At 32.3% G+C, this 17,483-nt stretch overlaps 1 protein-coding gene across 2 annotated transcripts in view; it reads right to left on the bottom strand.

The window, feature by feature from the left end:
* LOC143056365 (sodium- and chloride-dependent glycine transporter 2-like) overlaps positions 1-17,268 on the bottom strand; it is a 31,265-nt gene extending 13,997 nt beyond the window's left edge. The window contains exons 1-4 of one of the 2 annotated variants that reach the window (XM_076229453.1): positions 16,985-17,268; positions 7,038-7,180; positions 6,079-6,210; positions 3,163-3,463 (exon numbers count right to left, since the gene is read on the bottom strand). In XM_076229453.1, coding sequence (XP_076085568.1) covers positions 3,163-3,463; positions 6,079-6,210; positions 7,038-7,161 — 557 coding nt within the window. In that variant the 5' untranslated portion in view covers positions 7,162-7,180; positions 16,985-17,268. Of the gene's footprint in view, positions 1-3,162; positions 3,464-6,078; positions 6,211-7,037; positions 7,181-8,344; positions 8,471-16,984 lie in introns of those variants that run through there. The other variant, XM_076229452.1, reaches the window with a different exon arrangement.
* Between the last annotated feature and the right edge of the window lie 215 nt (positions 17,269-17,483).

The raw sequence follows: 17,483 nt of genomic DNA, 5'->3' as shown, positions 1-17,483 counted from the left end.
AGTTAGCTTACAGTGGTTCTGATAATTAAAAATTACACACATAGATAATAAATATGGTGTGCTCTAACCTCTTTCATGATTTTACCTTCACCGATTATTACCCTTTTACCTATCAATACACTAGCCTTGAACTTAATATTTTACCCATTTTACCCATTATTATACTGGCCTTGAAAACAATTTACAAACACTGCGAACGATTTAAAAAATGTATAGGCATTGATGAAAGTTCTCATGAATAAACGATAAAAATTATTTGTAAAGGTTAAGCCCCGATTGATATTGACATATTATCTGAATTTAAAATATATATAGTGAAACTCTTTCTCGTTGATATGTACCTAAATAAATACAAATGCTACATTTTTTTTTGTAATTGAACATTTATATTTGATAGACACAGTCTATTGCTGTTAACATGGTTAACAGATTTTATCATTTTTAATTTGTGAAAACTCACAAAACCATGTGAATTTAAACCTTTAAAAAAAAAAAAAACAGTTAGCAGCAAAAAACTGAGGAATATAATATTTTGCGAAAAATGTATGCCTTTGCCTATTGCACTGTAGATATCGAGACATGCAGATTTCTACCTAAAAAACAACGCTGCCATCTTTTTATTGATACATCAGTAAAATGGATATGTGCATAGCAGTAGCAATATTCTAAAGAATAATCACAATTTAAAGTAAAAATGACATTTATATGGCACTTTTTACACGACAGGAGCAACTTGTCGAGCAGGATCAGCTAACCCTTATTTACTGACGACACATTGGAAAGACCTTTTCAAACCTCATATTTGTAACAGTGTTTTCGGTTATATTTCATTTTCAATTATCATATGACAAAAGTCCGTGTACATGTAGGCCTTTGTAAGCACATACATCAATTGATACACACATAAATGCAACAGTAGTTTACATATGTTCAAATCTCGTTAATTGATATAGAAGACAAATCAAGGTAATGAGCGAATACTGCGGTACTATCATAGACTACAAAGGGAGTGATAATGAAAGTGGAAAAGCCGTCTCACTCAGTCGTTAATTTGAAAGATTTGACATTAACTAGGGCTCATTTACAGTTGATCCCGTTATTTTCGTGGGTACCAAGTTTCGTGGATTGAGGAAAATTAGTATTTTCGTGGATATTTGCTTTCGTGGTTTGCCAAAGTTTGCATACAAAACTATAGGAAATATGTAATATTCTTTGAAAATTTGATTTCGTGGATCACCTGAAACAACGAATTCCACGCAAAATTCGTATCCTACGAATATAAATTAATCAACAGTATTTAGTTCTTCTGGATATGCTAAAGAAACCAAACAGTTATATTCAAAAAAGCAATATTTCTACTGATGTTATTGACACTTGATATTGAACAGTTTTGGTCGTTTAACTTTAGTTGTATTTCATAAAAAAAAAGAAAAGAAAACCAAGTACAGAACAGCAAACTTTGAACAATCGTTCGCGCAATATACGCAAAAGTAAAATCACAAAAATAACGAACTCCGAGGAAAATTCAAAATGAAATGTCCCCAAACAAATGTACTAAAAATTTCCAAAGATCTTTTAGAGTACATACAATCTAACTCTCTTTCATCTTGTAATAGTATTAAAACATTTGACTTTTCTACACTTTATACAAGTATTCCACATTCCAAACTAAAAGACAAATTGAAGGAGTTCGTATTGCTTTGTTTCGTAAAAAAGAATGGCCAACGAAGATACAAGTATCTTGCCTTAGGAAGGGATAAATCCTACTTTGTAAAGGATCACTCTGATTCAAACCAAAAAATTCTCTGAAACTGACATTATCAAGATGCTTGATTTCTTGATTGAAAACATATTTGTTACGTTCGAAGGACGTGTTTTTCAACACACTATCGGCATTCCAATGGGAACAAATTTTGCCCCTCTTCTTGCCGACTTGTTTCTTTATTATTATGAGGCTGAGTTCATACAGGAACTTCTTAGGAAGAAAGATAAGAAGTTAGCAATATCCTTTAACTCTACTTTCCTCTATATAGATGATGCTCTTTCACTAAATAATTCAAAATTTGGTTACTATGTCGAATGCATCTACCCCATTGAACTTTAGATATAGGATACAACAGATACAGTTAAGTCGGCCTCCTATCTTGACTTACATCTAGAAATTGACAATAAGGGTCGATTGAAAACAAAACTTTATGACAAAGGAGATGATTTCAGCTTTCCAATTGTGAACGTTCTATTTCTAAGTAGTAACATTCCAGCAGCACCTGCATACGGTGTTTATATCTCCCAATTAATACGATATTCCCGTGCTTGTATTTCCTATCATGGTTTTCTGGATAAAGGGTTGTTGCTCACAAGGAAGCTATTAAGTCAAGAGTTCCAAATGGTGAAATTGAAATCATGTCTTCGTAAATTTTACGGACGCCATCACGATTTGGTTGGCCGTTTCACAAATGATATCGGATATGTTCCTTACGTCGTAACTACAGTTCCCTTCCCTTTCATAAATGTGACCTACCGAATTAGACTATTTACCGGATTTGTTATCTCATAAGCAACACGACGGGTGCCACATGGGGAGCAGGATCTGCTCACCCTTCCGGAGCACCTGAGATCACCCCTAGTTTTTGGTGGGGTTCGTGTTGTTTATTATTTAGTTTTCTATGTTGTATTCTGTGTACTATTGTTTGTCTGTTTGTCCTTTTCATTGTTAGCCATATCGTTGTCAGTTTATTGTCGATTTATGAGTTTGACTGTCCCTCTTGTATCTTTCGTCCCCCGTTCAAACGAATGGATAACAATGACAATTTCCTGACTTGGTGCAGACATTTTCTTATGTAGAAAATGGTAAATTAAACCTGGGTTTTGAGCTAGCCAAACCATTCACTTTTATGACAGTTGCATAAAATTCAATTATAATGACAACGATGTGTGAACATAACGTATAGATACACTAGGTTAAAATGTCAAAATTGGAGTATATCAGTCAACATTATGTTTTAATCTTCATTACTATAAAATTGAACAAATATGTAACAACGAATCATAGTACTGACGGGAGTCTATTGTTATTTTACAACCGTACGTAGTTATAAACTAACAAGATAACATACAGTGACATATATAACACATATTACATGGGGTTAATAGTGTACTTACTCCCAGAACTCCTCAGCACTTGTCTGTCTTGATACATTCAACATTGATATATTGGTAGAATATTGATGATTACTTCCATTTATCTGCATAGTGGTGATGTTCAACAGAGAGGTATTGAAAAAAGTGTTGCTTACATTTTGACCACGCATATAGCAATTGTCTGTATTCCATTCATTGTTACAGTCACCCCATGGGATTTTGTAGGAAAATGAATTCCCAAAGTAATATAAAGTCCAAGCAACAATCACATTATAGTAAATACCAGAAATAGCAACTAATGTCAACATCCCATAGCCAATCCCTATAAGATAAAGGAATACAAAAGAAATATATACTTTGGCTTTTGTATTATTGTTTGCGTACGTTTTTACTCTGTTCTTAAAGATTAAAACTATATTCAGGATATTAATGCTTAATGGGTACTCCGTACAATTCAGTTTGTCTGCACTTTATGTTTGCTTTTACATAACTTAATGTGCATATTACTTGGTATATTTTGCTGTGTTTTTAGTACTGGTGTTTATGTTTTGCCTGTAGTGCCTGTTTGTTTTACGTGTTTTATGTCTTGTGTTATCAAATATGATTTCGGTTAAAATCTCTACAGAGTTGATGTTATATTGTTATATTATACCCTACTTTAAATAAATCGTTTCTGCTTTATACTTTATGATAAATAAGACAAAAATGACATTAAAAAAATAGAACACTCGATATATACAACAGTTCAACATCCATGCACAAGAAAGTGAAAATTCCATATCTTCTCTCAATTATAAAATGGATAAGAAGAGCTATAAATCTATCATTTCATACTGATAAGGCGACTGATATTATTACAACAAACAGATGTTTAAAACACAAAATTGTTAAATTTTCAAAGTTTTAGGAAAATGCACAGAGACATGTGGGGTTGACCCTCCCCCTTTTTTTTATTTTTGGTGTTTAATTCTTATTTTGGAAATATCCTTTGATGTTGTTTATCCTGACTTTTAAGATTAATTTGAAAACCTAATTATTTTTAAATATGTTTCTTTTTAATATTTTAATCTTGCAATTAATTGAAAAAAAAAAATTGAAAAAAAAAAATCAAAATCTCATATAAAGAAATAAAAGATACATTTCTTGATTGGTATCGTGTATTTATTTTTATCTCTTCTTGCAATTGTCACCTATAAATTGGGAAAGAAACCATGTGGCATCTGTGAACTAACATAATATAATTGATGTGACAGTTTAATTTGAAAATTTTGTGTTTTCTAAGTGGTGCAGGAGATAAGTTCACTTTTTATTCAACATCATTTTGATGCAAATTCTTGGGCTTACATGTATAATGAAGACTGAGAAGTAAAAAAAAAAAAAAAAGATTTGTGCTCCACTTATTTGTAGATAATATTTGTAACAAATAGTTTATGATTGATGAAACAAACCTAGGATTGAGACAAATTCACTTAATATTACTTTACCACAGGGTTGAAACAAGGCCATGTGAATGAACTATAAATACCGCATTACCTTACGTTTTATTATAGCAATGAATAGGGCTAGAGTTATACTTTAATGAATATATAGAAGTTTCTGATTTCTAAAGGTAAACAAGGTATCAATTTCATTTACGAAATCGGTTTGCATTCAAGTCAATATGAGATTTGTTACTGAATTTATTACAATATGGGAGGGCTGGTACTTAAATTGAAAACCTATCAGGGAGCATTCCATAGAGTCAAATTCTAAACAAATTTAAATAAAAGGTAATCGTTTTTTGATACAAATGTATATAGAACTAAATATAGACGACGATTCCACTAATTATAACCAAGGCCATTTGAATTAGGTTTAACAAACACATTTACTACAACATATTTAATCAAATTATTCCGTTCAACCTACATGACCTACATGTATATCAAATGTATAATTATAAAAAAATAGAAAAAAAAAAGATGTAGGTATTGTCTGAATTATTTTAATGTAAAATGATTAAAAAAAGGATAAAAGCTTTATGAATGATGAAAACATTATTATTATAAAAGCAAAAATCTAACTGCTGAGGCCTTTTAGCTTTTATGGACATGTGACCAACCGAATTAGACTATTGACCGGGTTTGTAATAATTCGATTGGTGCCACATGTGGAGCAGGATCTGCTTGCCCTTCCGGAGCACCTGAGATCACCCCAAGTTTTTGCTGGGGTTCGTGTAACAGTCTTTAGTTTTCTTCATGTATATTGTGTCTTGTTTACTACTATTTTTTGCGTTTGTCTTTTTCATTTTTAGCCATGGTGTTGTCAGTTAGTTTTCGATCTATGAGTTTAAATGTCCCTCTAGTATCTTGCGCCACTCTTTAAATCGTACTTCTGTTGTTTGATTTAATACAAAATGTCTATTCATGGTCCATTACTGTAATATCAAAAGATTTTGACAGACGAATGCCATGCATTTCGTTAAAGACATAAAGTATTTTTCAAACTTAAACCAAATCTTCCCTTGATTAAAACTTTGTTACATATTTTAGATGGCAACTAATTCTTACAAACGAAATTTTACAGAAATTGTCAAGCTGAAGAAAGGCAATCCTTGATCTTTTTCCGATTAAATGATCGCTCGAAGTACCAGGCCTTACATTTGTGCTGTTCATTTTCCTTCCTCATATACATTTTTGTATGTCAATTTTTCTCACTGAATGATGCTACAATCATATTGTTTGCTAAGGCGATGACCTCAAAGTTAAATATGTAAACATAAAAAAAGAAAAATGTACCCTTAACCATTCAAAGGAAATGTATTGTGTTTATTGATTTGAATGTTGTATTGAAATCTTAAAGGTTTTTAACGATTACGATGTAACGGATGTGGTATAATAATATTTCTGTAATTCTTTTGTATTCATATACATGTATATATTTTTGTTTCAATTTTACCTTTAAACAAAGGACAGCACAGCCATACTTTCCCTGGACCTAGGTTTGAATACTGTGCATAGGTAAATTCAAGGAAGACCAGAGGCATAGCCAACAGCATCATAAAGATTAAGTATGGCACAAGGAAAGCACCTGTCCAATAAGAATATACACATTATTTTCTATATATTGTGTGATAATAATTCGGTTACAAAGTTACATTCAAATTGTGTTCAGAGCGGCAACTTCAATATGATACATAGTTTTTTGGAGAATATTGGTTGAAGTAAATCATACTCCCGTCGAGGTTACCTTAGGATTGCCTGTATTTTTCAAGTTAAATGTAAAATATGTCTCTCTGTTGACAAGTTTTTTGGGAGTAAAGTAAGAACATATAAAATGAGCGAAAGTAAGTTTAAGAAATTGAATAAAATCTTTAAAAGGCTTAAAGAAAAAAATACAAAATATCTATGCCCAAACGCATATGCCTTCCTGTAAAAGATGTTTACACTATTGAATGTTGTAGAACATTGAAGTAAAGAACATTAATTGTATCATTCCGTATCCCTTTTACTCTGATGCAAGCGAACATGTTTTGGTATAAATAAGGCAGTAAATCTCAACTGAATTGTTTCATATTTTTCCTGTGGGGACCTTTTAGAGCCGACCACACACTATGGGTTTGTCTCATTGTCGAAGGCCGAACGGTTGCCTATAATTAATTACAACATATTATTTGAACTTTCGTGTAGTCCCATTGTCCCATTGGCAATCATACCATATATCCATAATTTTATAAGTACGTCTGAACCAGTGACAACTCTACAACAGAGTTATCCATCGGATCACCAGCAGTGACGGTGATACATGGCTGTATACATTATGTATATACAACTCGTCTAAACATCAACCCAACAATGTAAGATCTGTAAAAAAAATTTCGCAATATATACAGATATTTTAAACGTTTTATTACATACCCCCGCCATTCTTGAAGCAAATGTAGGGAAACCTCCATATGTTTCCTAATCCAACCATTTCTCCAATGCAGGAAAATAAGAATTCGAACCATGTTGACCAATTTCCTCGTGAAGTTTCTGCCATAATTCTTCCTTTTTAGTTTCTGCAAAAACATGAAATGAAATATTTAAATCCTTATTCATTCAAGCAGTACATTTTAGTTTCAGCTGTACCACATGTCATGTGTACTTATTATATTTATAATCACCTTTCCATGCGGAAAGACGATTTGATATGTCTTGCGCTGTTTAATGTTTTTGAGATTTATATGCTTCGATGGAAAAAAAAACGAATTGTCGTAAGATATTCAACAGTGATAACGCTGATGTCATTGACCTCCTCTAAACAAGATCTGCTTTTCAACGAGATTTATTAACCCCTTAAAGTATATTTTTCCTTTGGATTGTCATTGTTACATGTATAAAGTGAATGTGGCCATTCTAAGGATTAATCAATTGCAATCTTGTGATTTCTTATTGATATCATTTCTTCTGTTTGTTTGAGACATAACTGGTACCGTACCTAAATTCACCGCATAACCACAAGTCATAAAACCTGATGTTTCTTTTTAAATTTCTAATACATTAGTATTGAGGGAGCAATCATTTAAATTCGAGAGTTGGTTGAGGAGGGGTGGAGTATTTTTTCAGCTGGCTCGTAAATAAAAGTGTGTATTATTTCAGTGAAAATGGACGTTGAAGTACACTTTACTCCAAAACATATAACTGAATTAAGATTTCAAAAAATACAAACTAACAAAGGCCAGAGGCTCCTGACTTGGGACAGACGCAAAAATGCAGCGGGGTTAAACATGTTTTGTGATAGAATTTGTCCTTCATAAGTTTCAATCAATTCAACCCGATTATTTCCAATTTTACTTCGAGCATTTCTGTTCTTTAAGTATATACAATTTATGACTTATATCTGTTCCATTTAGTATACATACGACTTTTTCTTTAGACACAGCTGATTACCTAATTTCTAGATACATTCCGATAAATTACAACATTTGTTTAGCTGACGAGTTTAACGTAAAACTATATTTAACGAATATAATTTGACAGGAATAAATTACTTGAAGTCTTCACATTCTGTTCTTGTCAACAACTCTAAATTTAACATTCCGATGAAATAATCTTATTCTAAGCAATAATACTCTTTACAAAGGATTCAACGCAATGGCTTTGAAATATAATTTAAGATTTAACCGAAAACTTGTGAGAAAATAATTAATGTTTTATAGTTATACAAAAGAAAGAAAGTATACCTTCTCAGATTCTTTGAAAACGTCATATGTAATGCTATATTTTAGGTCAGCTTTATCCTATCCGTCCGAAAGCATAATTATAGCCGCAGTAATTATATAATTCACCAGATGTGTTGCAATCTGACATGATATGTTAGTTTCATTGTATTAATAAAATGTACTTTTCTACTTTTGGAATGGTAAAATATGTACTTGTCCTAAGGCTTGTTTACACAATAGTGTTTTACAGATTATCACACAGTGATCACGAATCAGTTACAGGAACATGTGTATATTTGAAAATATTTGAAAAACAAATATCAGAATGGATGAATATTTTTTCAGTTAAAGCCCATGCAATTTCTTCTTGGACCTAGTAAGTCATAATACAGTGCTTACAAAATGTACGTACATTATGAATATTGCCAAAAGGAACCGACATTCAGGCGTACATATACGTTATATTTTCGTTTATTTACGTTAATACGTCTATATAATTCCTGGATTTACTCTGCAGTATTATTGATTCACAAGATGTCGGAGTGATATTTGGTATATGATATCCAACAGATTATACGCTTTTGAAATTGACAACTTTTTCGTGTAGGAGTGTTCTTCCCAAACTCCTTTGAAACAATAAAGGAAAATGACAAATTTTGTTTTACTAAATACTTTGCTATGTTTTCAAGGTGAAGAGTTTGGTTTTAACCGAAGCGTTCGGGGGGACTCCATATGAGAGTTATTTCCCTTTATGCATTTGATTCAAGAGGTGTTCATTTGTTACTGGTAAATCATAAGTAATAGAGACTTTCGTTTTTTTTTATTTGAGGTCAATGGTAAAAAGTTAAAGATGTTTGGTGAAGGTCAAAGGTCAAGGTCATCATATGGCTTATTTACCCTTCTTTTCAAACACCGAGTAAGATATAAATCCTTACTTTTAGTAAATTTTAATTCTGAATCAGTTAGTTGCGACATGCCATAACACATTTATTTCTGTTAAAATGATACGCTGACATTAAATTGAAGTTTCCTACCCTTTGATATTTTAAATATACTTTTGGTGATATAACTTATTATAACCATATATAATAAAGAAAAACTTTTTTATGACATTGAATTTGAGGTCAATGTCATTAGTAAATTTGAGTTATTAGATATTGACTTTTGCTTTTACTTCATATGTATACATGATAAAGCCATGGGACTCTTTGGATTAGGTTGTAATAATATGACCTTGAAAAAAGCAACCGGAAGTGACTTTAAGAAAACCAGAAATACCTATGTTTTGTGCTTACTTAAGAGGTTTAGCTACATGTAGCTATAAAACCAGGTTCAATCCACCATTTTCTACATAAGAAAATGCCTGTACCAAGTCAGGAATATGACAGTTGTTATCCATTCGTTTGATGTGTTTGAACTTTTGATTTTGCCATTTGATTGGGGACTTTCCTTTTTGAATTTTCCTTGGAGTTCAGTATTTTTGTGATTTTACTTTTTAATGTAAAGGTATATAGAACCACATATTTTTAGAATCAGTGTCAAGTAAACTTATAACAAAAATAATGGAAATTCCATTTTTCAAACTAGAAGTAACATATCAACTCCCTTATTTCAAACAACAGTGTATAGGAGCCATATATTTTCGGAATAAGTATACAATAATCTATCATTTGACACTGGAAATGACATGTTACAATGGACATTTTTTTTTGGAATATATGGTTTTGGGTGGAAAGACCTTTGACTTTTAATAGTGTTTCTACGTGTGAATTACACTAACGCCGGCGTCACACATTGGCGTATAGACCGGCGTGCACCAAACGTACAGAGAAAATTGACAAAGTCAGTATACGTTAGTTGCTCGCCAGAGTAACGCTAAGACGTTACGCGCGATGTTCGTACATGTAAGCGTAACACAACGTCGCGAATATTTCGTAACGTTCAAACCAAAAATTCGACTGAAACGTTGTTTTTAAGCAAGTACGACATTCTTGTAAGACTCCGCAAAATTGACGTTGCTTTTTAACTACTTATTGAAAATTGATGTATTTTAGTTTTTTGAAAAATTAAGAAAAATAACATTTTAAAAAATCATATAATTCTACCATTATAAGAGCACTGATCAGCAAACAATTGACGTACATTTGAATTAAGTTCGTTTTTACGTCAGAAAATGGCGGTGCGACAACTTGTAAGCCTTTGAAAAATCGCTCATAAATTACCATATATCATTTTTCAGGATATTTGTCTTAAAAATCATAAAATTAAGCAAATAAACATTGATGTAGTAAATACAAATACTTAACTTTTTCCATTTTAAATAAATGTTTTTTGATTCTCAAATCTGGACTCTCAATTTTTTTCCCCGTGGGACAGATTTGCCTTTATAGTATGGAACGCTTTTTTTTTCTATGACGCCATCATAACGTCATAAAAAGTGCATTAAAGACTGGAGGAACCTTTCTGTTAAATAATGGAAAAAAACGTTATATTTAGACGAAAATCATAGTTTAGTGGTTACAAAAAATGAAATATGTTACGCGGGACAACCTAAAAATAGCCGTTTTTTAAAAATGAAGCTTGTCGTATGCAGCATTAAACATAGTTTCAACAATTATTTTTTTCGTTTTTATTTCAATTTAAAAAACATTATTTTTTAAAATACGTATAATAGCAATGAATATGATATCACAAAATTATATATTTTGGACTTGTATCTTGCCAACTACATCGATTTTCCGATGAGATATGAACATCGCGCGTTACGTCTAAGCAATCGTTAAACGCGCGTAGCATAAGTTTAAAGTACGTCGAAATACAAAGGTATACGCTTGGTGAACGCTACAACTCGAGGACATTTTTATGCAGCTCAAGCGTGTGTCAAGCGTATACCTGTACGCTACACGCACGTTATACATACGCTACAAGCGCGTTTAACGCGCTAAAGATAAGTTTGAGACACGTTTAGGGCACGTTGTATACGCTTCGAGATCGTTTGACTTTAACTAAAACGTATGTGGGTGTGATTGTAACAAACATCCCATAATAGAACGTCAAAGATACGACCGGGACGCGTCTCAAATACGTTCAAGAAACTTTTTTCCTTCGTAGCGTGCATTTCATCTACCTCAGACAAACGTTACAGACATGATTGACAGGTTGAATGCATACAAAATTACTAGCGTATTGGCAGCGTTCATGACTTTTTAACACGCCCGGCGTACGTCGGGCTATACGCTGATGTGTGACGACAGTATATTAACACAACACCGAGTTAATAATACCGGCATCACACTTTAGCGTAAAGCTCAGACGTACGTAGGGCTTGGTAAAAAATCATGTACGCTGCCAATACGCTAGTAATTTTTGATACATCGAACCTGTCAATCATATCCATTTATCGGGCGTTCAAGAAATGTATGTTGGCGTATGTCTGCCGTTTGTCTAACGTAGATGGAATGTACACTTCGAAGGAAAACTAAAGTCTCTAGAACGTATTTGAGACGCGTCCTGGTCGTATCTGGGACAATAATCTGTGCTTTTGCGTGTCTGGGACGTTTACTTATGGGGTGCTTGTTACGAACATAACGGCATACGTTTTAGTTGAAGTCGAACGATCTTGAAGCGTATACAACGTGTCCTAAACGTGTCTCAAACTTATCTGTAGCGTGTTGTACTACATGCGTGTAGCACAGGTATACGCTTGGCAACGCTTGAGCTGGGTGAAATTTTTTATGAGGCATACACCTTTCTTAGAGTTATAGCGTTCACCGAGCGTATATCTTTGCATTTTGACGTACTTCAAACTTAACTTAGCGTTCCTCTGGCGAGCAACTAACGTATACGGACTTGTTAATTTTCTCTGCACGTCTGGTGCACGCCGGTCTATACGCCAATGTGAGACGCCGACATAATCATCGATGAACTTGGCCTAAGATTACGATCCCATAGTTACATGTAACAACATATGTTTTGAACGAAAAACAATTAATTATTGTTTAATATTGTTTTGTCCACTTAAATTATCATTTTATTTCGAGGCAATAGTGTCAAACTAATATATGTTTAATGCGAATATACTGTAGCTGTAAGACGTTCTGAAAATTATACAAAAACTATATGTTGTATTTTGTAGATCGTTGATTTATTTTGTCAACGTCTGATGAGTTTTTATTTTCCTTTTTTATCTTCCGCCTCTACATTATGTGTATTACTGAGATCATGCACTTAACACACAAACACTTCAAGATGTGTTAACATTTTTCTTAGCACATAAATTCATTACATATCTAATAAAATGTGACGAAAATGACTTAGTACTTAAATAGATGATTACAATCACTTCAAATCAAAGGGTAATGCAGAACTGCAATAGTCATAATTAAGGAAAAAAATATAAACGCAAATAAAATTACCATCGGTATATTCAGCATAGCCATTTATTATTTTCCACAGTTTAACAAGTCACTCAGCTTCATGTGCAAAGTGTGTGATTTTTTATCAATACATTAAAATGTATGATTTGTCTGTGATATTAACAAGGAGATTGGTATTATACCAATGATACATCTCCCTCCCCCCCCTCCCCCCCCCCCCGAGACTAAAGAACAACTACATTACATCATATGACATTCAAGAGAAAAAGGGATACCATACATATAATTTATGCACAAATGCACAAATGTATTAAGCTATACAAGGACCACAACATGATACAATGTTAAAATCTTAGAAAAAAAACTAACGGCCTAATTCGTGTTACAAGAAATAAATGAAAACAAACTACAGGCTCCTGACTTCCGACACGAGCCAAACTACCCCCTTACCCACGTTAGTGTAACAGGATTTGTCAGTAAACTTTCATTTTTTAGAATCTGTTAAATCTATATATGATAGAGTTAATCGTTTTAATTTCTTCTTTCATTCTAATTATCCTTTGTTGCTCTACAATGGATTAAAAAAAGGCGGCGGATTGGTTTGGGTATGCATTTGTTTTCCCATTATAGAATTTAATATTGAAAGAAGTCAAATGCAACTTGCACATGCACAAGTTCTAAATTTATGGATAATTAGACCTAGACAGATAGCAAACACCAAATTTCTTGTCTATTGTTCATGTAAGATGATCCCATATGAAGTAAAGCTGTTTATTGTTTGTACATTGTAAGTGGATATTTTTTAGTTCTCGATACAATTACAATTGTCGAATTGGATAAGGGTTCAATAATATATATCAAAAGGAATCTGTAAGATAACAATAGTCGCTGACTTTCTAAATGCCTCTTCTGTCATCGTTGAAACATGCATGAAAAACAAATAAATTAATATTGTTTGAAATCCTCTAATTCTTATACGTCATAAAAACAAAACAAAAGGTGCAATTGAAACAATTCATTTTCATAACTCCGTTATTTAATCTACGACTGGAAAATCATTGAAATAATTCTTTCGTACTTCCATATTCTTTTGAAGAAAATGAGAATTAACCTTTAATAATAAGACCCTGTTAAAAGTACATTGGTTCAGATAATTTTGAGCAGCTGAAATAATGCTTTTTACATGTTTATTTCATCCTTTTCTTGAATGCTAAAACTGATGTCTAACCTAGTTATAAGTCAAGTTTCCATTTTAAAGTTACTATAACATCCTAAAGGCAATACGTGGTTTTTCATAATGCATTTCCTGTCTTTTGTTTTATCGGAAACTACAAATATTTATTTAGATTGTCTTTGATGCCTAAGATTCGTAGATAATATTATAGATATGGCTTACAAACCTTTCATGAAGATAGGTGTGAAATTAGTCTAAAAGACATTACAAAAGCATATCATCCGGTCAGCGAACCAATCGCCAATGTGCATCTTCACGCAAAACAAACCCAACGGATTAGATATTATACAGGAAACCGGACGATACAAACTATGATGAAAATGCACTTTGGGATCTAGTAATTAGGCAGGAACCTTCGATTTTTTAGCCTTTCCAAACTCAGATTTTTGGTGTAAATACTGGAATCTAACTGGGACAAATACGTATGATTCATCGCAGGACCGAACAATTTTAAAGGCTGAAGACCTTTGATCTATATAATATAAAACACCCCGATAACAGTTAAATCTCCATCAGGAACAAACAAAAAGAATTAGTGTTTTGGCATGGCACCAATAACAATGACATGTCGTCATTTGAAGTTATGTAATAAAACAGCATTGCACATCCTTTCAATCTTTATTGTTTATGAAATGTGACGGTAACTGTATTATGATTGAGCGTAAAACTAATACAAGAACAAGTGAATAAACATATACAAGTTGCACAAACGCAATGAATGTGCATCTAATTGAAACTACACATCTTTTCCTTCTGGTTCGGAGTTAATTTTCTAGACGAAAAGATTTAGTGTTTTTTTAAAAGACTGAATATAATTTTAAGGTTTTCTGCAATTTGATTTAATCTTATGGAAAAACAAAATTGCATGATGAATACCGGATATCCAGTTGTATTTAACAGCATCAGGGTGTAAATACAATTATACTCCCCCGTTATTTTCGACAACTAGCTATTAACTTTATTTTTTTATTTTTTGTTATCGATATTAAAGAGTTATTTCACCGATAATTTAGAATATTGTCGTGAGCAAAAGATCATATACTACACGAGCTTGCGAATGCAATAGTATATTAAACGCAAAGGACAATACTCCTTCATACTACTGCATTTAATTATAGGTTTCATAACGAGTGAGAATTAGATATCGATTGATATCAACTCGAGTTATTTAATTTCAATAATAATAAACGAGCCTATGGCGAGTTTATTATTATTGAAATTAAATAACGAGAGTTGATATCAAGCGATATCTAATTCTCACAAGTTGTTAAACCTATTTCTCTTATGGCAAAAAGTTGTATGTGCGTGGCCTATTTGTTGCGAGTTGTGTTGCTACGGCCGTTTTTCTTTGCAACGCGTACTGATCTGTATACTGTTCCATTGACTCCCAGATATATCTTTTTTTTTATATTTTTATAGGTTTCATAACGAGTGCACGGGTTCCTTTCTTTATTTCTTCGTCCATGATAAGATTTATATTAGATAATGCAGACGATAAAGCAGACGAAAATCGAGAAAACAGGAAGTAAACAATCAGTTGTCAAGAAAAAAAGTAGTCCCGGCATGACCTTTTCCAGTGAATAATGACCTGATCAACGGCCAATGAAAATATTGGAAATTTACGAGATAAGCCAATCAAATTAACGTAATTTTGATATCACTTTTTCATATCACACTCCGTACGGTGTGATACGAAAAATATCTATTCACGTGGAAGTTAGATAACAGGCCCCAACCATAAGAGAAACTTAATTATAAAATATATACATGTGCATGTTTAGTATCAAATATGTCAGCAACATTGACGATGATGTGTCTTTCGTCTTATAACTGTAGTTCTGAGTGTCTGATTTAATAAGTAATGTCTTTTCCACCGTCTTGTATCTTTCCGGTATGCTTGCATATAAAAAAAATACCATACTTGTTTTGATAAAACTATTATTAAAAGGTATAAAAACATAGAAAATTTACATTTTTGTGATGTAAAAATATCTACATAAATTATTTTATACTAAACATGTTTATAACAGCATATATATTTAGCTCTGATAAATGAAATGTTTCACGTGCGGTGGTAACATTTCAAGTGTTCAAGAAACACACATCCATCTGGTACGAAAAGTTAACCCACAAAAATGTCAAAAGGGGAGAATTAAAAATTTTGCTATCAAACAACATTTCCATACAAAATAATATGATCAGAAGACAGAATATACAAAAATACTGACATCTTGTAAAATTAGAAATTGTCTGTCCTTGACCTTTCATCGTGATTTAACGGAAACTGCAGCATACGAATATTTGAAGACAGGATAAAAAAGATAGTACAGATGATGTGCTATAAGTTCGGAAAGTGTTGCGCTTAATAACTTTCATCCGGATTCATACATGTGCATGTACATTAAGCAGCTTACTAGCTATATACATGTATGTATTAGTAATATTATTCAAACTCCTATCAACACCAGAATCTACAAGAACATTATATACCAAATAAAATAAATAGTGCACAACAGCTTACCATATAAAGCTTCACAATTTCTTGGTTTTGCTACCCATTTATAAAAAATCTTGTATATTTTGGGCACAAACATGAAATTACTACAGACTAAAGAGAAATATTCGTTTTCATGGCGCAAGGGAGATTCCGCTAGAAAAAGTTTAATAAATAATTCTAAGACCACAGATTTAAGTTGTCATTGGACATGAATTCGTTTTAGACACAGAAAATAGTATTTTTTTCGAGGGGGGGGGGGAGGGGGCTGTCGTCGTGGGCGATAACATGTGTTGTTAAAACGTCAAAAAAGCATATTTTCACAGAGTTTTGTATTTATGACTTTTAAAATTTTGACTCAATTCAGAATCTTTTGCAAAAAGTGACTTTAGTATTATGCAATAGAAATGTTCACTCCAAAGAAATTAATGAAGATGGTGAGTGTATATTTTTTAGTTGTTGAGTATACAATAAAATAGAATTACGAAAATGTGGAACAAAAAAATATGTTGTATACTTTTTAAATCATGTTGTTGTTTGTTGATAAGTATTCTTACCTTTTTATGACATTAACTAACATCAATGGACCACCATTCCACGGAACAAATGTTAATTAATATTTCCAAATTTTTGCATAATCTTTTATGTTGAGTATCAAAGTTTACGGATCTTTTAAATGTTTTATCAGATGTGAAATTGTACTGCACAATTTCGATGCTCACGTCACACTTAGTAGAGTTGGTATAATGAACTTCATTTGAGAATATAAGTTATACAGATGCTTCTGAAATATCATAACATCGGAGGTAATCAAACAGAAAAACTTATTAACAATTCCATTTCTATTTCATTTGAACCGTTAAGATTACGATGAAACAAAAAGAAATGTCGAAATGTTATTAATAACCGCTCATTTCTTTAATAACTTTATAGAAGAATAATTACACACACGCGAACTCAGTACGCAGCAAGGAGGAAAATGTATTAATATACTTTACCGCAGAATGAGTGTAGCGCTATCAACAAAACAATAAAAGTTTTTGTATGCTTACTTAA

Source organism: Mytilus galloprovincialis, chromosome 13 (assembly GCF_965363235.1).
Source record: "Mytilus galloprovincialis chromosome 13, xbMytGall1.hap1.1, whole genome shotgun sequence".
Lineage (NCBI taxonomy): Eukaryota > Metazoa > Mollusca > Bivalvia > Mytilida > Mytilidae > Mytilus > Mytilus galloprovincialis.
This window is presented reverse-complemented; position numbering and strand designations above follow the sequence as displayed.